This window comes from Onychostruthus taczanowskii, unplaced genomic scaffold (assembly GCF_017590055.1).
Source record: "Onychostruthus taczanowskii isolate IOZ18803 unplaced genomic scaffold, ASM1759005v1 scaffold3, whole genome shotgun sequence".
Classification (NCBI taxonomy): domain Eukaryota; kingdom Metazoa; phylum Chordata; class Aves; order Passeriformes; family Passeridae; genus Onychostruthus; species Onychostruthus taczanowskii.
In genome coordinates, this window is record NW_024500349.1 from 20,405,846 (window position 1) to 20,429,807 (window position 23,962).

The 23,962-nt window shown below is 46.7% G+C and overlaps 1 protein-coding gene across 1 annotated transcript in view; it reads left to right on the plus strand.

Moving 5' to 3' along the window:
* The first annotated feature begins 1,219 nt into the window (after positions 1-1,219).
* The window catches only part of ACVR2B (activin A receptor type 2B), a 97,972-nt gene continuing 75,229 nt past the window's right edge, over positions 1,220-23,962 (plus strand). Inside the window, exon 1 of the mRNA XM_041408619.1 lies at positions 1,220-1,271. Within this exon, the coding sequence (XP_041264553.1) occupies positions 1,220-1,271 (52 nt within the window). The remainder of the gene's footprint in view (positions 1,272-23,962) is intronic.

Consider the following 23,962-nt stretch of genomic DNA (forward strand, 5'->3'; position numbering starts at 1 on the left):
CTCCCCGCGGGCGCGGCCGTGACGGGCAGCGCCGCTCCCCACTCAGCACCCGCGGAGCCCCCGCGCCGCACCGCCCCCTCCAGCCCCTTTGTATCCAACATCCGGGTTTCCCCGCTGGCTCCGCGCTGGCTTCTCCCTTTTTTTAGAAGCCATTTTGGACGCGGTTCAGGCTTTTTTTTTTTTTTTAATTATTAAAACAAAACCCCAAAACAACAACAACAACAAAACCCCAAGCCCCATCAAACCTCCCTTTCCCTTCCCCCTCCACCTTGTGGGGTTTTTTTAAAATTTCCCTCTCCCTCCTCCCCATCCCGCACATGGCACCTCCCGCCGCGCCCCCGCGCCCGTCGCCCCGCGCAGCCCCGCGATGCCGCGGCCCCCCGCCGCCTCTTCCTCCTCCTCCTCCTCCTCCTCCGGACCCCGCGGCCGCCCCGCGCCCCCTCCGCCGGCCCTTGCCTGCCGCTCCGCCGCCTCCCGCGATGCGGGGTCCGTAAAAACCGCGCACGGTCCCGCTCCTGCCGCCGCCGCCCCGCTCGCTGCCGGCGCGGGGAGGAGGAGGAGGAGGAGGGGGGGGAAGGGGAAGAGGAGGAGGAGGAGGGGGAAGGGGAAGAGGAGGAGGAGGAGGAAGGGGGGCGATGCGCGCGCGTGTGCGGGGGAACGGGGGGAGCGCGCAAGGCGCGCGCGGCTGCGCGGGCATTGCGCGGGAAGCGCGCGGGGGGGCGGGGGCGTGTGCGCCCCGCGCTGCTGGGGGAGCCGGAGGGGCTGGGTTGGGAGGAGGAGGAGGAGGAGGGGGAAGGGGAAGAGGAGGAGGAGGAGGAGGAGGGGGAGTCGGTGTGTGGTGCACGCCGCGCTCCCAGCACAAAAGCCCAGGGAAAGAAACTCTTGGAAAGCTGGGAGCGAACGGTGGGGCCGGGCAGGAGCAGGTCGAACCGTCCGGGTCTGTTCGTCTCCACTGGATAAATTTTGCAACTGCGAAGGAATTAAATCCGATTTTCTTGTTGTTGTTGTTGTTTTTTTTTTTTCTTTTTCTTTTTTTCCCACCCCCTACCCCCAAGATTTTTTTTTCTTCTTTTTTTCTTCTTTTTGAGAGCGAGAGGGAAGGCAGAGCCGCGCTTCTCCCCTCCTCTTCTCACGCGCTCGATCTTTTTATTTTTATTTTTGTTTCCCTTGGGGTAGAGGTGCACGCGAGGAAAAAAAAAAAAAAAAAAAGTAAAGGACTATGTTTGCTTCGTGGCTGACTTTCGCCGTGCTCTGGGGAACTTTCTGTGCAGGTAAGAGCCTTTCGGCGTGTTTACCTCCCGCTCGGGCTCTCGGTCGCGTCTCCAAATGCAGAATTGAATGGGCCGTGCTGTTATTTGCAGCCACCCTCCAGCACCCTCCGAAGCAGAGCACCCGAGCTGGGGAATCCCCCCACCGCTGTATCGCCTTCATTTCCTTTATTGTTATTATTGTTATTATATATATATATGTATATTTTTCTTTCTTTTCACTCCCTCTCCCTCCCTCTCCGTTTTCTCCCTGCTCGCAGGACGAGCCTTCCCGTGCTGCTTTTTGTTCCCTCCAGGCAGCCTGTGGGAATTCATGGCAATGTAAACACGGCGCGATCTCGAGGAAACTTTGCAAAAACGGGCATTTACCTCTGGGCGGGGGCGTGGGGGAGAAGCCGAGGATGTTGCGGGAGGGGGGACAAGTTGGGAGCAGCGGGAGGAGACCTGGGGTCGCTCCGGAATGCTGCGGGGTCTCTCAGGTAGTGGCCATGTGTGCGCTCCGCTCCTGCCGGGCTGCGGTTGTGTAACTCGGGGGGGTGTGGGGAACCCCCCCCCCCGGTTCCCCATTTGCCCCCCGGGACGCTGCGATCCCGTAGGGATAGCAGGGAACGAGCCTGTTGGGGCTGGCTGGTTCCGCGGGGAGCGGGGAGAAAGTTGGGAAAAAGGGGGTGTGTGCGGCGGGGGGTGCCTGGGGAGCATCCCTCCGGAGGAGGCTGCTGCGGCGGAGGAGGGTGTTTATTTTGCATCTTCTTCATCCCGTTTATTTTACGGACATGGGCTACAAACTTCATCCCCAACCTGCGGGGTGCGCGTCGTGCCGAGGGACGCGGGTGGAAGTTCGCCCAAAGCCCGAGCACGGCCGGGGGAGTTGGAGGGAACACCGGGCAGCGCTTGGGGAGGCGGGGAGGGGTCTCCATGGGGTGCCCCATCCCGCAGCCCTCGGGGGGCGGGAGCGCTCAGACCCTCTGTGCTGCCCCCAGCACCTGAGAACGCGGGCACGCTGGAAATCCCCGCGCTCCCCACTTTCCCTCCTTGTTTTAATTATTCCTTACATTATTATCATTATTTCCCCTATTCTTTTTTTATTAGCGCTGCATTTTCCTCGGGAGAAACCGGCGCGGCAGCAATTTTGCCTCTCCCCCCTCTTGCCTGACCACCACGACCCCCCCGGGGCTGAGCCCCCCGCCCCGGCTCCGGGCAGTGACTTGTTTCGCTCCTTCCATCTCCCGGCCTGGCGCTGGGGGGACGCGGCAGGGGTCGGGGGCCGGGAGGGGGAGGCTGTTTGTGCCCGGGGGGGTTCCGGGGGGCAGGGTGCGGGAGGCAGCGATGCTGCAGCCGCGATGGGCAGCCGGGGAGTTCCCGGCGGCTTTGCCATCCCCCTTTGTGCGGCTGGGGGCCAGGGGGGGTTTCCCCGCGGGTGCGTGGCCGGGTGCGGGTCCCCCGGGCCGGGGAAGGCGCTGCCCGGCGGGGCCGCGGGGGGAGCGGGCGCGGAGCCGGCCCCGGGGCGCTCCTGCAGCCGGGCTTCCTTTGTTCCGAGTGCCCATTAAATATGCGCTGCCACCGCCTGCCTCTGCCATTACCGCCGGTGCCAGCGCTTCATTATTATTTTTTTTTTTTTGAGTCGCACCGAAAGTGCGTGCGAGTGGCAATAAAAAAAAGGGAGCGGGCGATAAAAAATTAAAAAAAAAAAAAAGAGAGAAAAAAATGTAATTTCTTAGTGAGCCAAGCCAGCTCGGGCTTTTTTATCTGATGGCTGGGACACTTGTACGCAGCTTTGTTTCCGTGTGTTGGGAAGGGGGTTGTGCGGGTTTGTATTTACATAGCAGTGCTGAGGAGAGCAGGTATTTTGGAAGGAGCAGGCAGGGGGGGTTGTGTGTGTGCCAGCAGCATTCCTGGTGCTCGGCGTTGCTATCATCACAACAGCTCTCCTGGCTGGAAAATTCTATTATGTGCATAAAGGAGATTTATGGTCAATGTATTTTCTTTCCATATATCTTGGAATCCTTTTATCTCGGGTGATTCAATAAAAGAGATGGCTTCCGGATTTTTTTTTGGTTTTGTTTTTGGGTATGGCGTTGGGGTTTTGTTTGGTTTGGTTTTGGTATTTAACCTGATCCTGTGGCTCTGTGCACAGAGTGGCTGAAATCTAAGTTGGAGGGGAAAAAAGCAATTGCTTTAAGAAAAAAAACACCCACCCTGAAAGCTTCTTAAATGTGTCATGTTATGAAAAAGATAATCTGACAGGGCATACCTGTGCTGAATTTTTCCTCAAACCCCCCCCCCCCCCTCCCCCCGAAAATACAATAAAGAAACCTCAGAAAATTAATATAATTCTGTTTATTTGGAAGGGTCCTTTTGAATCACTAAATCACTGCATTAGCCATTCTGTAAATCCCTCCCTCTCTTTTAAAGCCTTTCTGCCTGTCTTGTGATATTTATGAGTATTTATCAACGTGATCTTTATTGTCCAGTTTTTCCTAATGCTGTTCAGTTAAAAAAAAAAAAAAAAAAAAAAAAAAAAAAAAAAAAAGGAAAACAAGCTGAGATACCCAAAGTTGGAGCGTGTTGCTTGGATTCAGAGCACTGGGCTTTGCTCAAAGTATGCCTTTTGTGTGTGTACATGTTAGGGCTCTGTGGAAGTGGTGGGCTTTTCGAAAATCACTTAACCTCCATTGTTGATGCTTCTCATCTCTACCTTGGCTGGATGTAACAAAGCAAGCACAGGGTTGCTGTTCTTAAAAAAAAAAAAATCTGTTGTGCTTAGTTTTTTGGAATATTGAGGATTCATTGAGGAAAACATTGTGTTTATTTTTAGCCCTTTGTTTGCAAATTCTCTGCAGCCCAAATGTTCAGAAATCATGTTTTAATCGATGAGCTTGAGAAAATACAGAAGGTGTAAAAGGATTTGTCTTGTAGAATGCATTGCTAGCATGTTTTCCAAGCCATTACATTACTTTTATTTCAGTGCAAGTTTAAGTAATGCCGTGCAGCAATGAACTGTGCTGCAAATGGATCTGGTCTTCTCTTTCACTGTCTTGTATTTATCCTCTTGTACTTGAGAAAGGGAATAAAACTGGCTTCATTAGCTTGCTAATTAAACACAATGAAGTGCGTGGCCCAAGGTTAATGGCAATGGCCTTTAAAAACACAAAACTCTTGAACAGGTGTTTAGGATATATAATTTTTTTTAAGCTGCTGTCAAATCCAGATAATTATACCACCGAGTTAACCACTGTCAGAGTTCTGTGGAGAAGAAAATGCTGTGTTAGAGATGCCAGTGATCAGTGCATTATTTTTAGTGACATTATTTATAAACACCTCTCCAGGTCCTGCACAACCTGTGGTTTAACTCCCCGCCCCTCTCCGTTTCGAAGCATCTCCTGCATCTTCCCTTTGGCTCCTGTGGACCAAGCAGCACTAAAAATCCCGGCTCCCTGGACCAGAGTGAGGGTCTAACCCGAGCTGGGGAGTTAACTAAAGTATTTAGAGGCAGAAATTTCTGCCATGGCTGGTGCCTTTGAGCCGCCCGTGCGGGCTGTGCGGCTCCTGCCCGCTGGATGCGATGGGAAGGAGCAGCCAATTAAAGGCGAGGGCTCGCAGTCCCCGCGCTGAGCTGTCAGCAGCCTCCTGTCCACTCTGCTCTCCATCAGCTAAAACACGCTTGTCAGGCTTTTTTGTGCTCCATGTGACGCAACAGTTGTGGACCTCCCCTGAATAGACCGTAGAGAAGAAAGAAGCAGGCCAACCTCATTGTTTTTTTCTTCCCCCCCCTCCCATTTTTTTTTCTTTTCTTTTCTGTTTTCTTGTTGTTTTTGTTCTCCTCTCTCCCTCACACCATTCTCCCCCTTCCCCACGCACACACTCCTTGCTTTGCAGGTCAGCCTAGGAGGGCTCCCTGCTCCCTGGCTTCTCCAGTGCACAGGTTGAGATGGAAGAGAGCATCTTTTGAAATGCTGGTGATGGGATGATGGGACCAGCCAAGGAATCCTACTGTTGTGCTGTCCATGGGATGGGTCCTTCTGCAGAAGTGTTACAGATGTAAAAGGAAGCAAGGAATGTTTATCTTTATGTATCAAGGGTGAAGGAGGTGGATGGCAGAGATTTTTTGAGGCTGGGCGCCTGTCAGGGGTGTGTTCATGTGCTCTGCCCAAAGGCAAAGTTGCCTGTTCCTAGAAAGCCATGATGCCTTTAAAATAAAATAACTAGAAGCCAAAGTTACTCCACCTTTGAGGCCTTGTAGCAGAAGGTGTTTTTGCTGTCATGTTCCAGGACCTGCTTTTAGAAACATTTCTAAAATTTAGTGTTAAACTAGTTGACCGTGTGGTGCTGCACTAGAATAGTCAGAATTAAATGGGATTTTTGGAGCACGGGATCTTTCAAGCCCCATGAAGTGTAAATAGAAATGACCTTTCTATCAAACACACCCAGGACAGTGGTCTAAAAGTTGTGGAAGTGCCTTGGTGACCCCCTGCTCCTGGCTAAGGAAGGACACTGATGCTCTGATGTCTCCTTACGGTGCCTCCCAGCCCTTGCCTGCAAATCCATGTGTCCAGCCCTGTCTGCTGGCACTGGAGAAGTGTGGCTGAAATTTGGGAATGGTGCAGCTCCAGCGCTCTCCCTGTAACAAAATGTTGTGGGAACTTGGGAAATGGGAACCACGGAGTGTAATCTCTGCTTTAAAGAGGTGTTGTCTTTCTCTTTTATCCCTCCTTGGCCTTTGATTTTAAAACTAGCAGGGGAGTGTGATTTTCCTGCCTGGCCAATAGCACTGCCTGGATCTGAATTATTCAGTGTAGCACTTGGCATTCTGCACCCTGTTCCCACTTAAGCTCTTTTTCGCCTGTTCCTTCATGTGGAGATTTTCACATCAGTGAAATTGGATGTGTTTAAGAGAGGTGTTTGTGGCCGAAGTATTCACCAGTATAAGCTCCACTCTTCCCCTTCCCTTTCCTCTCCATTAACCATTGAGGATCAACTAATGTCTAATCTCTTCTCTTCATTATTACTTCATTCTGAAATAATTTTGTATCTCATTAGTCATTTGTTCCTTTAAGGAATATTAGAAAAATATACATCACTGCCCCCCAGTCTTCTTTGTGAGGTTTCTTGGAGCCACTGAAGTCAGAGGGGCAAAGAAGTAAATTAAAAATGAAACACTCTGCCTGTGTTCTGCAGACCCAGCACATTTTATGCTTAGATTTGAATATAACTGTTGGTCTTTTTCACCAGTTTCATGTTCTTTTCTCTCTGTCATCTTCCTCCTTTACTGTGGTATAGCTTCAATTCAAACTAAAAGTTAAGAGCAGCAATTGTCAGTGTACACTGTAAAATAATAATATGCTTCGCTCCAGCACACAAGTGCCTCTTATTTTGCCAGTATTTGAATCTTTTACTCTGATTAGGTTATTGCATGTGGCATTGGTCCATCATGCTACTTAAGAAAAAAAATCTGTTGCTGGTGTCTAGGGTCCTCAGAAAAATACAGCTCCTCTTTTTGCAAAGTGCTGTTTGTGTTGAGAGAAGGTCCCTGCCCCAAAAACCCAGAGCACAGGGGCCAAGAGAGAGAGAAAATTCTGTCTGCAAGTGCTCCCTGCTGCATCACAAAGTGGCTCAGCCAAGGTCACACCCAATATTTCGTACCTGTGCTGAAAGAATAATCTGTATGAAGAAATGTTTCTGTCTGGGGTAAAATTTGGCTTAAACCTGAGTGTGCTCTGACCACTTTGAGTGATTTTTAAAATTTCTTTTTTTTCAATGACTGTGCTGGAGGTGGTTGCTATATTTTTAGTCTTGGAAAGATCCTTTTCTCTTAGGCTGGGCTGCCTGCAAGCAGGGACTGGCTCATACAGGTGTGCAAAGGAAAACTCAGGGGAAGGAGCAGCCTGCTGGTGCCTGGCTGGAGGAGGATGTGGATGACCAACGTGAATGATGTGTTTCTCATCAATAATTCCATGATTTCCTCCTTGGTGTGTCGTTTCACCACAGATTCAGTTTCGGACTTTGGGGGAGCTCAGAGGATTGCACAGCCCTGGCTGCAGAGCAGGAGGCAGCCTGGGCCTGGAGCATCATTTTTGCCTTCCTGATGGGTTTGGGGTGTATTAAGGAGCTGAAATGAACCTTTGAAAGTGTTTTCTAGAAGGGAAACTTGTATCTCTGGATGTTTACTCTGGAACATAACAAAAATTTTCCAGTTATTCCCTGGTGGGAGTGGCTTCTCTGGGACCTTGAAGTCAGTGGCAGAGCAAGGGCATTGCTCCCCATCCTCTTGGGTCCTTGGCTGGTGCTCTGACCACCCCATTATCCTTTCTTGTCCACCTGGCATTAAATTTGCTGGGGAAAATAGAATGTTCTGGTAATTTTATTAAACCAGAGGTATCATTTTGGGGTTTTTTTCTCCTGTCACAGTCTCATAGTAATGTATAGTGTATGAATGCCTCCTCTTTAGACAAAGAGAATAAAGCACATGAAGAGATGTGGTGCTTTACAATCTGAACTCCATTAACTTCCACTGAAGTGGATACTCATGCAAATTTAGATGTGGATGTTGAACTGGACTTCTTCTGTCTAATAAGTACTTTTGTGTGACAAAGGGAGAAGAAAAAGGTGCTCCTGGGAGCAGAGAGGGTGACTTAATCCTCCTCCAGTAAAGCTGGAAATGGAATGTATTGCTGTCAGTTTTATAGAGAAATAAACAAAACCTGGGGGAAATGAGTGTGTCTGGCACTTTCTGGGCCAACCCCAAATCCCAGACCTGTGTTGAATGAGTCCCAAACCACAGCAACAAAGGCTGTCACTAAAAATTCCATAGTAGCTGACACTGTAGGATCTTAGGTGCTGTGACTGCCTCTGTTTGGTTTGGTTTTGTTTTTTTTTAAAATTATTTATTTTATATATAATTATATAATATAATTATATATTCTTTTTCCCATTACAGAACTTGTTTTCTTAGTGGTAGCAGAACATGAAATTTTCTGTGTGGTGCCAGTAGTGCTAATGCAATGCTTCTTCCTAATTTATTTCTCTAAGGTGTGAGATGATAAGCCTTTGAGTGGATGAGAGGGATAAAGTTAGCTCCATTTGTGCCTGATCTATCAAATGGTCAATCTAGGTCGCTAACTGTTCTTTTCTTCGACATTTAGCTATTTAAAAATGCCTTGTGTAATGGGTGTTACCTGTAAAATTTGGCTTTTAGGAATATTTTGCTTATACATAATTTACCTCTGCTGACTGCTTTGAATTCCTGGGGAGGCAGGAATGCAACCGTGGGTCTGAAGTGAAGAAATGTTCAATCAAAACTTGTCTCCTTTTTGTGACTTTTAAAAAGTATTTCAGAAAATGATTATATTGCATGGTTTTAAGCCCTTTTAGTGCTGTTCTTATGTTTTGTAGTCTCTGGATTGCTTCTGAGGGCTGGTGGCTGTTGTTGCAGCTTGGCTGAGCTGTCTGCAAACTCCCCCCTCCAGTTGCTCTGTTTGCTACTGATACTTTCTTCTTCTGGGAAAAGAGGGAATTTGAGCTTTGCACGGTTGATGTCCAGGCCTTTCTCTGAGGCAGCAAGCTGAGCTTTACAGGAAAGTTGTGAGGAGGCTGTGGCACTGGTCTGGGAAGAGCCAGTGAGCTTTGTAGGCTCTCAAATATGAGAAGACATTGGCTTTGCTTCAGACCTGTGCATTGCCACGTGGATTTGCAGGAGTCCCTTACTCAGCAGAGTAAGGGACTCTGCTGAGTAAGGGACATTTTATTTCCCCTCAGTATGGCATTTTATTTCCCCTCAGTATGGCAACTGGAACAGTGGGATTTTTATGGCCACTTTAGTTCCTGAGGGTAATTAATGGGTTAAGAATGCTAATTCCCCTGTATATTTGCAGGCTGAGAAATTCAGTTGTCCTTGGGTTTTGTGGAGAGAGTATCCAGTTACAGCCCAGCAGCAGCTATTGGGCAGCTCTTGGGTGCACAAAAGTTTGAACTCATAATCCTTGGCTTTCACATGCATCCACAGCTTATCAGGAACTTTTGGTTTTATAGCAAAGCTTCTGTTAAAGCACATTCTTACACCTGGGATAAGGCAGTTTTCCAAATACCTATTGCTGTTGTGCTGGAAAACACTCACCTGGCTGGCTCCTAAAAAAATGAGTTTTTGTGGTGGGCAATAGGCACTGGTGCTGACACACCTGGAACAGTTCCCTGCTATGAAATTCCTTTTTATGTAAGGAGCCTGGGACGCAGATAAAGCTTAGCACAACCTGAAGCAGGATGGTTCTTTTTGATGCTTGGTGCTGCCTTCCTGGGGTGCTGGCTCTGGCTGCTGCCAGGTGTGGTGTGGAATTGAGTGCCCAGGTCTGGTGAGAATTCTGGAGCCGTGGCATCACCATCTCTGAATGGAAGCTCAGCTGGGGATGCTGCCGTGGGCTGTGCCCTGCCACGGAGCTGTCTCATCCCTGCTCCCAGGCTTCCTTTGAAATATTTTGAAGACAAATGTTTAAAAAAAACCCCAAACCAAAACACAAATTGCAACTTCCTGCCCCCAAAAAAGCAAACCTCAGAAAAAGCAAAAAAATCCCCCCAACAATCCAAAACTCATAGAAATTAATGTTTTGATCTGATTGCTGTTGTTTCACTGCCATAGGCTCTTCCTCAAGCTCCTGGAGCATCTTTGTGAAGTGAAATCATGGAGCTGGGCCCTGTGGAAGGGCTCAGTAATAGCAAGAAATTCCTATGTAGGTTTTAATCACCTTTTACAGTGTTTGAAACAACATGATGTCCCTCCAGTCCCAATTTCCAGGCTTCTTTGGCTCTGTGATAAAGACCAGCAGTGCCTGATGGAGCTTTCTAATGAGCACACTTGCTGTCCCTGGGTGTTTCCTCTCCTGGGTGCAGCTTGGTGGCACAAAGCTCATTCAGCCTGGATTTTGCTGGATGCTAAAAAGAAAAAAAAGGAAAGGGAAAAACACCCAGCCACTGAATGTGCTGTCCCCAGGGCTGCTGTCTCCTGATGCCCTGACACTCTGCCTGTTCACATCTGCTGGAGATTGGCTGCGTGTGCCCATTCCTGCAGGGTATTTTAACATTTATATTGTGCCTCAGATAACTATGGAAGTCTTTAACAGCTAATTTTTATTGCTGTAGAAAGTTTCCTCTAGATACATAGTTTCTGTTATCATCGAATTGGACAGAGTTAGTGTTGCTAAAAGCAAACATGAGAAACTTTTTCCTTTTTTTTTTCTTAATTGGTAATAGAATTTCCTTTTCGTGTAGGGATCGACTGCTTATTATGTAGCAGCTAAAAGAAACCCTCCAAGGTAACTGTGAGCCTCAGAGGTAAATGAGATGCAAGTGTATCTGTCTGGGTAACTGTGTCTGTAGGCTCCTTCTCAATGAATCCCTGGTGAAAGAAGAGACCCAGGGCGAGGGACGTGCCCTTCTCCTGCCCCCAGAGTCCCCACGCTGATGTCCCCAAAGCTTTTTGCGCATGGAAATGATTTTGAACGAGCTGACACGCACAGCTTTGAAGTGTGGTACAACAAAATAAAAGTTGGCTAAAAATAGGTCTGGATATGAAAGACAGGCAAAAAAGTGGGAGGGGGGGGAGCTGAGAGTCGTTTTACAGGCATTGTTGATAGGATTTCAGGGTCCCGAGGAGGGAAGATGAATGTCTTTCTGTTATAGTAACAGCTGCTCTCTGTCCATCGGGATCCAGTGTTTGCCTACCCAACTCATAATAATTAAACAAAAGAGTTATTTCATAGCAGTCTTGGTGGAGGATTTATGTTGGAATTTTATCCTTTTTTTTTAATTTATACTTTTCTTTGTCTAATTCAGAAAAATATGAAGTTAACCTCTCATCAGATCTGTTACAACTGTCTGGTGACTGGACCATTCAGAGCTATATCAATTAAACAAACCAAAAAGAAAAAAAAAAAAAAGTCACTAAGCTTCTCTAATGCACTTGTTCTTTGTGAGCTTTCCAGAGGTTTTGTGTCCTGAATATGTGATTCAGGTGTTAGTAGCTCCCTAGTATGGCCACTCAATCCAATATACAGATTTCTTTTCTCCTTTCCTCTTACTTTTTAGTGATCTCCACTCCCCTCCCCATCTTGAGAGCTAGGAGGTCTCTTGTCTCAGAGAAGAGACACAAAGAAGTCTCAGATGCAAAATGTAGCAACATTTTGGGAATGGATCTGCATCTTTGGGAATGGATCTGAATTTTGGGAATGGATCTACTTTGTAGGGCTTTATTCTGATGCAGTTAACTCTGCAAAACCCCTTGGTGTGGGTCAGTCCTGGGGCAGAGAGGTCCAGAGTGAGGCCAAGCTTCCTTACTCGGTACCTTCTCACCTATTCAGCCACAACTTTTATCACAATTTGGGGTTACGGCCTCCTCTTTGCAGAACTTTCCCACCACGTTCTGTCACCTGCCCCCAGGTGAGGGAGGGTTTCCAGAAGATTGCACCTGGAAATTGCTGGTTTGTCACTTCTTTTCATCACAGTGGCACAGCTTTTTTAAAGGCATGCTGAAGCTACCATTCCTTGAAGATCACAGGCTAGGATTTATCCACTGCTGAAGCACCACAAGCAGCCCCCTGATGTCCAGGGCTCCTATCACAGGATCCTTCCCTAGGTTTTAATGGAATCTGAGCCTCCATGTAGGTGCCTTTTGAGCCCTGTCTGTTAATTTAATACCATTTACCCCTCTCCAAAGGAGAGCAGGCCCAGTTGGATGGTAAGGTTAAAACTTGAGCTGTGCTATGTTTATATTAATAATTTCTACCGGTGAAATATGGATCTGAGGCTTTGCTCATTCATTTAAACCTCATAGTTAATAGGCAATAGTGGAAATGTACCATGTGCATGATTATTGCAGTGACCTGATTTCACATGCACGTCTTATCTTATCTGACTTCTGATAAAAAAAATGAAAAAAGAAAGAAAGATTTATGTATAAAATTGATTTTGGGAGCCCTGTGAAGGAGAAGGAAACCACTTATTTCAACCCCCAAATTCCTCTGAGCTGTAGAAACATTGTCAAAGTAATTGTAGCCTTTTCAAATTTTTTCTGTGTAGATTTCTTTCTGTGTAGTCTTGGAAAAACTGTGCTATGTTGATGGATGTCACTGTTTTTTTACTTGTGACAAATATCTCCCAAGGTAATGTTTGAGTGATGTAGAATTGGTTCATGTGTAAAATTCTAGCTTTTCATGAATACTTTATCATGAATGTGTGCATGCCAGGTTTTTCTGGATTAAGGTGTTATACCTTTAGAGGTTTGCTGTGGGATATCATCTTAATCATTTTTGCTGTAATTTAGTCATCTTAATTAAAACTGCATTGAATTGTGGAAAGTAAATTGGGTCTGGAGAGCAGTGGGGTTATTTTTTTTTTTTTTTTTTTCGTCTTGTTAGATGATGGTAATGGTCTTGGCAAGTTTCTGCTAAAAATTAGCAGTGTATAAAAACTCATGTTGCCAAGTTAGTCCAGTATTTCTCCAGCTAATTGTGGCCTTGAAGGGTATAATATGAAAGGTCATCTTTGTTAGTGAACTGCAGGCTTCTCCTGCGAGACAGAAATCCATGTCCTTATCAAGGATGAAATCTTGGCTCCTTGGTTACACAATTGAGCTTTGCTATAATTTGGACATCATTAGGCTCTTTATTAAAGCAGAGGAACACTCTAATCAATCTTGGTGCTTTGCTTTCTTAAATGTACTTCTGTAGCTGCATTCATGTTATGGCTTCCCTTTCTTTCCCTGCTCCATGTACTCCATGAAGGAAAAGGGTCTGAAAAATGGCATGGGATGAAAAGTGGCTGGTTTCCTCTTTTTGGGGTGTTTCTTTCCCAGAAAGCTTCTGATTGTGACAAGGATTATGAGAGCAGGATGTTCAACCTCCTCATCTTGTGTTGAGACGTGTGAGGAGACATTCTGGAAAGAGCAACCACTCAGTTTGGTTTGTGCTCTTAAACAATAAAAAAAACCCCATAAAACTCCACAAAACCAGAATTTATTAGTGGTTGGCATTAATTTTGCTATAAACACAAACAAAAGGGGTTTAATTGTTTCTTTTGGTGGGAAAAAAAGCCTTCTACCCAAGCCAGATTTGTTTCTGTGGCACACGGTCACGGGGCAGAATTGTGGGGGAAAGAAAGAGGTTTGTATTGTACTTTTATCCCTTTTTTTATGTTCTGGGATTTGTTTTCATTGGGATGTTGGCACTCCCAGGAACGTATTTTTGTGGCTCTGACTTGTGCATTGTAAAACATAGCCAACGCTTGCCATTTCTTTGTTCAACTGCTGTTTCTTTAACCAGCAGATATTTTTCTAGTTGGATAGATAAATGGATATTTCCCAGTTACTGGCAGTTAGATCTGACTTTGCACAGCTATAATAGTTAGCTCTGTCCTTCAGCAGAGCTTCCTTCTCAGGGCTTTGTAGAGTCAAGGATTTGGTGGCTTCCATCACCTCTGTACGGATGACGTGACAAACACCACGTAGTCTTGCAGTGTGTGCTGTGGCTCTGCTCAGATAGCACATTACACCTTTAAAAACAAGTAAAAACTGGAGAAGAGACTGTATTGTGCTTGCAGGTGGAGAAAGCTCCACCCAGGGACTTTGGTATCTAGCAACTTCTTTTCAGGAGTCCTGCTTTCCCCTGAATCTGCTTTCAGGGGCTCCCAGCCTGGTGCTGGTGGCAGCAGCTTGCTGTGTGATGCACGCTGGGGTGCTGAGTGGCGTCAGGAATGGGCTGTGCTCCACCTCATTTACAGCCCCCTGGCTGGTTCTTCCCCAGTTCCTGCCTAATGGATCCACATGCTCTTCAGGAGCTCTCCCCTGGACTCCCTGGTTCATGCAAAGATTTGCTCTTTGGGTAATTAGGAGAACTGAGTGTTTCTGCTCTGGAGGGGTGAGCTTCCTTGGGCTGCAAGTTTTTAATGAAAACTTTAGGTTATGAATGTGCCATCCTCTCATTACTGCTCCTTACTGCGTGGCATCCCGTTGGTCTAAGGTAGTTTAAGTGTCTCCAGCCTCAATTGAGTGCTGCTTTCAGTATTTATAAACTCCACAACTGTTAAACCAAGCCAAATCTCCCATTTCAGCAATGGCAGCGGGGTTGAAGACAAGGAGTTGTCTCTAAGGAACAGAGTCTATTATAGGTTGGGTATAAATCAACCTCTGACTTGTGGGTGTTGGGAGGAAAATTTCCTTGGGGACTAGTAATCCAGAATCAGCCTCCTATAAATCTGCTTGGATCTTCTCGTGAAGCCTGTGGAGGTACTGGAGAGCTGATTATGGATGTAGACCATGGATCTGGGAGTGTGAAATACTGCTGCTCATCCCCTTCCATCACGACGCTGGACAGACAGGTCCGAGGAGCAGATTGTTTTCAGTGTGGTAGAAGTGATGAGTTCATTGCTGTGTTCCCTCCCTCCCTCTCTGCCTCCCACTAAAACCTGGCTTTAGATATTGGGAAAGCAAACAGCAACAAATATAATGAGGTTAGTTTTGTTTTCTGGGGTTTCAGGTAGAAGAATGCACATTAATCATGTTTTTGTGCTTTTCTGTATTTCTTTTCCCCTTCCTTGAGGGCTGGAAAATATTTTTCTTTAAATGAAAAGCAATGTTTTACATCTTCTAAATGACCCTGAGGGATGTAGCAGCAAAAATCCAGCTCCTCATGGGGTAGTGAGAAATCCTGGGAAGGAAGATCAGGGCAGGAATTGATGCCACCATATCTGCAGGGGCAGGTCGGCTCTTGTCAGCTGGACAGAGGCAGTGTTTGCCTGTCATTGCTTGCTTTCTTCAGACATAGTGTTTTTGTTGTTTTATGGCACCACCCTGTTGCCAGCAGCTCTTTTGGTGCTGCAGGATCAGGCACCTCCTCTAAGGTGTTGGACTTGTCCCTACCTCGTGTTGGTCACCTCCTTTTCATGCCTGTGTCCATCCTGGTTTGCCCAGTGGTCAGATGCAGTGTTTACAGGAGGTTTCTCCTAATGGGAAACGTGGCCAGTAGCAAGTGATGCATGAGCTTGGTTTGTGAGTCTTTATTAACCTTTTTCTTTTATCACTTCTCAAGCAACTTGCCTACTTCTCATTATTTGATTGTTTTGATTTTTGTTTGTGTCCTCTCCACCTTTCTTTCCCTTTACAAGAAGTTGCCTGTTCCAGCTTCAGTAATTGTTTCCTCGCTTACCAGAACAAAAGCAGCTGAGCCTGGTGGATTTTTTTTTGCTTGTGTGTGTGCAGGGATTTTGCCAGGGTATTTTTATGGACACCGCTGCTGAGCTCATCAGCAGTGCTGGGCAGGAAAGCCAGACTCTGGTACAGATTAGATATCTTTACAGATTTTTATCTGCAGTTTGCAGGGAAGGGTGTTCTGAAGTCAATCTCCACAGTTCAGTCCAGGAGAGGAGTGATGGGGCAGGGACCCTCTTGCAGCATCTCCATCACTGGAGAGATCACCCTGCTGTGATGGTCCTGTCGATCCTCCTGTGTTTCCCCTTAACTCTTCCCTTCCCCTCCCCAAGTGCCTGTTGCTCCTCACAGCTGGAGGAGCCTACCTAGAACTGGAGAAACCTGTCCCTGCTCTTTTTCCCCACTGGGGCTGTAATCCTCTCCATTGTCCAGAGCAGCTGTGGCTGCCCCATTCCTGGCAGTGTCCAAGGCGAGGTTGGACAGGGCTTGGAGCAGCCTGGGACAGTGGAAGGTGTCCCTGTCCATGGCAGGGGATTGGAATCAAATGATCTATTAGGCTCCTTTCAACCCAAACCATTTGGGGATCTTCTGGCTCTCCCACTGGGGCTCTGGTGACAATTTGCAATTGGTCTATTCTCCTTAAAACCATGTGTGATAAAAGCTTTTTATTTATCTATCCATCTCCTAAGCAGATGTTTTCAAGTGGATGCTCACAAAGCTTTTTGCTTGTTTCTTTTCCCCTTCCTTTTCTTCCAAGAGCCCTGGTGGGGAGCTGAATCAAATCCTCTGGCTGGAGCATCCCCTGTCCTGGGCTCATCTCCTCTTCCCAGCAGGACCATGCTTGCCACATTTTTTTTGCAGTGCCTGCTGTGATTAGATCCATTTTGGCTGCAATTTATAGACCTTGCAGGGTACTCTTGTGTGACACTCAGCCCTCCTATCCCCTGGGTATCTGGGACACTGTTTTCTGCTGCAGCTCTTGTTTGGTGGGGGATGAGCTGTCAGGAGTTAGATCCCAAACAGGCAGCAGGTAGCTGGACTGAATTAAACTGGGAATGCCCTACTAACCCCCTTCTCCCTCCCCTTGTGTCTTTGGAAATGTCTTTTATCTGGACTGTAAATTAAATTATTGCTGTTGATGTGGCTTCAAAGAAGCAGCCAGAATGAGTTAATGGGAGCTCCTGAGAGAGGTCTTTCACAAAAACCTCTTCTTAGTAAAATATTCTGGCATCTTTTTTTCCTTTCTTCCCTAATTTTTTCAAAGTTAGAATGGAAAGTTAGAATGGAAATAATAACTCAGTGTTTTCAACTTTCATGATACATTTATAGAGAAATAAAAGTCCTATAAATGTCTGAAGTATTATCTCTTCTTGCAGGCTTCATTGTAAAAATATTTATTGAGGTTTCATGGACTTAAAGTGTTGTGGTCAGCACCATGAATGTAATGGTTTTGTTTAGGTGTTTCTTCTTCAATGGCACTCAGAAAAAAAAAGCCCCAAAACCAAAACAAAGCAAGAAAACCCTCATAGTTTGTTTCACTGGCTTTCTGCTATTTATTTACCACAGATGAATCTGACAAGGAAAAGCAACAGTTCCTTTCTCTTGTCAGAGCTGATATAGCACCAGAAAATATGTGTTTAAAATAATGCTTGGGTTTAGTGGCATACAAAGTTTGTTTAAAAAGATAAGGTATAAAATGAATAGTTTTGTGAAGGATGTTTTTCTTTGCTTTGTTGTTTGTTGGGGTTTTTTTGGTGGGGGAGGAAGTGTTGGTTTTTATTTGTGTTTTTGTTTGGTTGGTTTTGTTTGGGTTATCACAGTTTTGGAGCTTTAGAGGGCCCAGTTCCCAGGGAAGAGAAGGAAGGGGAACATGGAGCATTAACACGATTTAGAGAGGAAGGAGTGGAGTAACGGGAAGATTTGCAGGAAGAGAGACAAGGCAGCCTGTCAGTGCTTCCATTATTTTTTGTTTGTCCTCTTCTGCCTCCGGATCTTGATATCACATGACTTAACATTGACAAATTGAGCATTTAACATTTAAGGATGGAGCACTTCTCCTATGGGGAAAGGCTGAGAGAACTGGGATTGTTCAGCCTGGAAAAGAGAAGGTCTTGGTGTGACCTTATGGTACCTCAAGAGGCTGCAGGGGACCTGGAGAGGGACTGCTGGGGAGGGCATGGAGGGATTGGGCAAGGGATAATGGCTCTAAACTGAAAGAGGGAAAATTTAGATTAGATATTAGGAACAAATTCTTCACTGTGAGGGTGGTAAGGTTCTGGCACAGGTTTCCCAGAGAAGCAGTGGTTCTCTGTGAATCCCACCCCTGGAAGTGTTCAAGGCCAGGCTGGATGTGATTTAAAACAACCTGGTTTAGTGGAAGGGGGAGGCTGGACCTACATGATTTTTAAAGTCCTTTCCAACCCAAACTATTCTATGACTCTATTATTTCTCTGTGGATCCCACCCCTGGAAGTGTTCAAGGCCAGGCTGGATGTGATTTAAAACAACCTGGTTTAGTGGAAGGGGGAGGCTGGACCTACATGATTTTTAAAGTCCTTTCCAACCCAAACTATTCTATGACTCTATTATTTTATGGTGTCTGCATCTCTTACACGTCTGTTTATCCCTCTGCTAAACCCTTCCTGCTGAAATGTTGGCTTTCAGCTCTTGGGGCTGGACAAGGGACACTTGGGCACATGGGGGTGCAGGAAGGTGGTGGCACCCACTGGGGTGTGGACATGCCAGGGGCTCAATGCAGGTTCCCTGGGATGTGAATCAGTGATTATAAAGTAACAGGGAGGTGTTCCTGAGCATTCTCAGCACTGATGTCCCTTTGAATTTCCCCTGAAGAGGTTGATGTTTCTTGTCAGATGTGTAACTGAGAACATGCACAGGGCAGTGGGGCATTTGTGGGTACCAGAGCAGACCTAGAAATCTCCTGGAGATACAGGGTGGGGGAAACAGCTTGGAAGTTATGTGTCTCAGGCTGATATCTTTTTAAGAGATGTAGCTACCTAAATTTTTCTTACAATTTCCTTCTCTGTAAAGGCATGAGGCTCAACCTTCTTGTGAGCTGTGGTGGCATTTAGCCAGGCCTGGACGCTGGGGCTGACGCAGATCAGATTTTGGTGCAAGACATAGATTTTCTGGAAGTGACTGATGAACTAATTCCCCTCATTTGTCAGTAAAAGTATGAACTTTGGAAATCTTGCCCCTATGTTGGCCAAGAAAAGACAAAATCCAGTTGTGGAGAGCTTCTGTAACAAGGATATTGCTCCAAAACCCAGCAGTGGTTTCTTGTTTCTTGCCTCTCCAGAGCACATTGCACACTTCTTCTCCTCAAGTGCTTGTAGTGGCTGACATAAATATTTTTCAAGTGAAAAAAGAATCTTTTCTGCAAAACACGGAGGTGACTGTGTGCATGTGCAAACCTTCCATCTGCAAATAACAACCTGTGTCCTTCCAGGCTTCACCTCAGCTGATCTGTAGCACATGTCCTTCAAGGTAAGCTGGGTAAGTGGCTCGCAGTCAGAGCAGGGGAAGAGAAATCCCATTTGAGGCTGACCTGATGCCATCTGACATTTTGCTTGTTTGAAAAGAGAAGGTTTGAAATGGAAGTGGCGGGGCTGGTTTGGAGTTGCTTTAGACCCTTACAACATATTAATCTTCAGGTTGAATTACAGCCACATTAAATGAGAGTTCTTTCACTCTGTGGTGAAGACGTATTATTTTTCCATGAGTCTCTTAAGTTTGCTTGGATCCTTGACATGTTTGGTGCCTCACTTGGAGCATGTTGGGATGCTGTTGTGTACTTAAACTTGTGCATCCATTCTGTCAAACAGAAACCTCTTAATGATCCATCTGCTTAGGTTTTATGGATGATGTGGTGCATGTTCCCTTGTAAGCGGGACCAATAGATTCTTGCTCCCTTTTTAGCCCTCTGTCATGGAGGAGCTGCAAGTTTGCAGTGTGCTTCCAAGAGGAGGGAGATACCAGAGCATCCTGCCTGTGCTCCAGCAGTCCCTCCCCTAGGAAGCATTCAGCCAGAGGTTACAGAAAATAAAGCACCTCTCCATACTGTAATTATTTTTTTTTTTCAATGGGGTCTAGTATTTTTAAGATTGGGTAGCACTTCACAACTGCTGCTCTGCTTGGTTTTGTTGGTCTTTGTGTAACAGCATTGGCTTTGAGGCATGGTGATACTTTCTGTTGACTTTGTGCCAGGGTGAGGGTTTCTCAAGCCTGCCATCCAGCTTTCCATGACTGTACAGTCTGGAGCGTGCCATCAGCAGGCAGCAGATCCCAGCAGTCCCGCCTTGGCGTGGGAGCTGTTGGGTGCCCTGCCCTTTTTCCAGCTCCTGGTGCTTGGACTGGCAGAACAGGTGCAGAGATGTTTGAGGCAATGAAGTGCCTGTCATTGGGAGCAGAAGTTGCTGAAAGATCGTGTTTTTCTCAGTTTTCATTGGCACGTGTGTTGTCTCCAGGAGGAAAGGCAGCAGCTTCTCAGTTCATTGCGTTTCCCAAAACCCAGCAGCTGGCTGGTGAGCTGGCTGCTCCTCTGTCCCATCTACATCCCCCTGGGTGCAGTGGTGTGCTGGGCTGGGGCTGCATTTCTCATTGTGCTCTCTGCTGGGTGCAGCCAGAGTGGGAAGAGCCAGGAGAAAGATCTGATGCTCCCTGTCCCACGAGGATGCAGGGAGGGGAGCTCCGCAGCCGCAAGCGAGCCGGGTGCTCTGCTCTTTCTGCCCTTCTGCAGTTGCATCTCATCCAACGTTCCTGATCCTCCTTGTCCCAGCACTCGTCTCCCTGATTCCCTGCTGGTGCCCTTTAAACCACACTGTAATCCAGACATTGGCTCTGTGTGGTCTGCAGGGTCCTGTGCACCAGTTGTGCTGGGTCTCTTCTGGTGTTGGGATTTGTGATTCTGTACCCTGGGAATATAAAAATGAACCAATCACCTCATCCTCTGAGGAAGAAGCGAGCTTTTAGATAAAGTAGGTCTAGGTGCCATGTCTACTCTGGTGTCACAGGAATCTATTTTTATTTTCCACCAGCCAGGCTGTGGGACAGGAGCCACTCTCCATGGCACTGCTGTGGCTTTAGGGACATCCACACAGCCATCCCCCCACAGATGGACATCAGGATGGGCCAAAGGGCTGTGGGGAGCAGCAGGAAAGTGAAGAACATTTGGGATCTTCAGGGGAGTCATCCCAGGGAAGCAAGGAGGCTTGCATGCATTAGGAGGGTGCACATGTTGGCTCTCCTGTACCCCTTGTTTCCAGGCACTAGTTTGTATTTGGGAGAGGCAGCCAGGATTTTCTTTCTAAGAAATAACAACTTTGAGTACAAATCCCTGTGTGGAAAAGCTGCTGCTGTCCTGGTAGAATCACATTTGAGAGTGCCATCTAATGTGAAATCACAGCTGAATCAAGATTTGCATCTTTCTTTCTTTTTTTTTTTTTTTTTTTTTTTTGGTTTTGTTTGCATTCCTAAAAATCATCCAGACATTTTCTCCTCTTTAAAAGCAGCAGTGCTCAAACCTCTCCAGCTGCCGTTATGAAATGAGTGAGTTATTCTAGCTAAATTGAGTAGATTGGACTGGAAACACTTCTGGAAATACTGTGCAGGTTGTGGACCAGCTGCTGGCAAAACCAGCCAGGGTTTCATACACATAGTGGGTCCCAGAAAAAGAAACAGTATTTTGCCATAGTGATTTTCCCCCACTATTTATTCTGCTACGAGCACAATCCTGCATTTTTTTAATTGAAATTTGAGCTGTGTCAGCACTAGGAGAGGGCTGTAAGTCTGCAGCATGAGAGGGCACTGATTTCCTTCGTGGTGGCTGGTTCTTGTGCCTCCATCAGGCACTTGGTGGCCTGAGACAATGGCACATGTGAGGGGACTGAGTGGGGAGAGCTGCTTTTCCTCTGATAGCAGAGTTTTCCTTGGTTTTCCAAGACCCCCCTGATGAGGTGACTCTTCCTCTGCTGTGCTCAACTGGTGGCCCAGCAGCAGAGGGAGCAGAGGAAAAGTTTGCAGTAGTTGAGATAACTCAGCAGAGCATCCAGCGGGGAGCAGGAGGGGTCCACTGGGGACAGGTGCTGATCCTAATCCATCTTGGCACTTGTGAGCATCTCTCTTTCCCCTCGTGGTCTCTCCACATCTGTCTCAGTCTAATGCTCTCAGGCCCAATCCAGTGTCTTGGAGATTTTCTGCCTTCCCAAGAGTTTATCTGAACCCTTAATTGAGGGCAGTGGTTGTGCACTGAGGGCTCCTTCCCTGCCCGAGCATCTGGGGCAGGGCTGGGGGCTGGATGGGGGCTGAGCACAGGACAGCCACAGAGGTGCCTGAGTTACTCTTTTCTTGGATGTATTGTCAAAAATTCTCCCAGCAGCATCTCCTGTGGAGTTTTTATCTTCTTTTTGCTAGGGTCGGGATTAACTATATGAGATGGTATTTCTTGTGTGGACTAGGATGTTTATTAGTTTTTATCTATATTACATTCATCTATATTACATTCTCACATCTTTCACTGGGGAGAATATTATCATCAAGAAAAATGGAGAGAGCCAAATTCTTGTTTGTGAAGCACATGTCCTTTTTGACTCCTTAAATATTTCTCCTTCCCAGTTTGAGTCACCTCTTAATCCATCAAGTTTTCAATCAGGCACGCACAGAGAGGAATTTTGCTCTTGTTTTCTTGCTGCACTTTCTTGTTTTCTGCTGTCAGCTACTCACCCAGTTCAGCTGGAGGCAGCCACTCTGCCCAGGATCAGCAAAGTCCAGACACAGCAAAGTTCTTGCCACCACTGCTGTGGTGATCTACTGAATGAATCCAGCTCTAATGCCGTGCTCTCAGGGGTGTTTAGCTATTTAGACAGGGCCACAAAGATGACTGAAGTGATGGAACACCTCCTCTCTAAGGGAATTCTGAGAGGTTTGGGCTTGTTCAGCCTGGGAAAGGCTCTGGCATGACCTTCAGTGTCTGAAGGCGGCCTTCAAGAAATCTGGAGAAGTTCCTTTGACGTGTAATGATAGGAGAAGGTGGGATGGTTTCAGAATGAAAGAATTGTTCAGCCTGGAGGCTCTGGCATGACCTTCAGTGTCTGAAGGCGGCCTTCAAGAAATCTGGAGAAGTTCCTTTGACGTGTAATGATAGGAGAAGGTGGGATGGTTTCAGAATGAAAGAGAGTATGCTTAGATTGGATACTGGGAGGGAGTTCTTCACTGTGTGGGTGATGAGGCACTGGAACAGGAGAAGGACAGTGGGATGGGGATTTGAGCAGCCTGATTTAATGGAAGGGTATCCCTGCCCATGGCAGGGGGGATTGCAAATAGATCATCTTTAAGGCCCCTTCCAACCCAAACCATTCTAGGATTTCTATGATATTTGAACATAAGGGGGACCTTTTTCCCAGGTTCTCCTAAAGGAAAAATCTCCAAATGCTTTAAAGTGTTGTGTTCAAGAGTCTGCAACTTCCTCCAGCCAGTTAACCAAGAGGGTGACAGAACTGGGGAAGTGCTGCTGGTAGCATCCTATCTGCTGCTGAGTTACTAAAGAAGTTCTGAGTCCTTAGAACCACTTTGAAATAGTCTTTGAAGATTGAGAGGTTCCTGTCTGCACTGAACATAACATTTAAAAGCAAAAGAAGAGGTGGATGCTAGCTCCTCTGTGACTCCACAGAAAACCTTGGAAGTGCTACAGGACCTTGCAGTCTTGGCCAAAGACTTGCTTCCATTTTGATGCACTTTAGGAGAAGTGGGGTACTGGGAGAGCTGGCAGCTCATTTCTTGGTGCAGAGTGGCAGCTGCGTGGGGCAGACTCCCACAGCTGACTCTGCAGCATCAAAATAAGGTTTTGAAGTGTTGCTTGTGGTCTAACAACACGTGGCTTTCAACAACATCTTTAAACTAGGCCATACTCTGATTTTAGGGAAGGCCAGGTGATGGGGAGCTGTGACAGCATCCAAGTAGGTGTGTTGAAGGCTCAAGAAGATGCATTTTCCTTCCTGTGCTGTGAAGTTTGCTGAGATAAGACACACATAGTGTTGGTGGTGACCTCCCTGTGGGTGAGAACCGCCCTGCTTTTCCTCTCTGATGATTTCAGAGGTAGAGCTATCATGCAATTGTTACCTTGTGGTAAAAAAAAAATAAAATTTGGGAAAATTTTACTCTTTATCTGCTTTATTTTTGTTTATTTTGCTGTTTGAATGAAAACACCTCGTTTCATTCTGCTGTGCACAGAGTCAGAGACCCTGCATTCCTTGTCTGGAACCCAAAGGCACTCAGGAAACTCCCAGGAAAGCTTTCCTTGGGTGTACTTGGGACCGTGGTATGCTCATACACTGCTTCAAAATGCCATGTGCACTGCGGCTGGGGATTTTTGCTGGGGACTCCACGTGCTTTGGAAAGCACTGCTCTGCTCCAGGCAGGAAAACAAGGACCTGAGGGGGCTCAAATTGCTGTGATCGACCTCGGAAATCCTCTGCCTGGCTGCGTTGAGTGAAAGC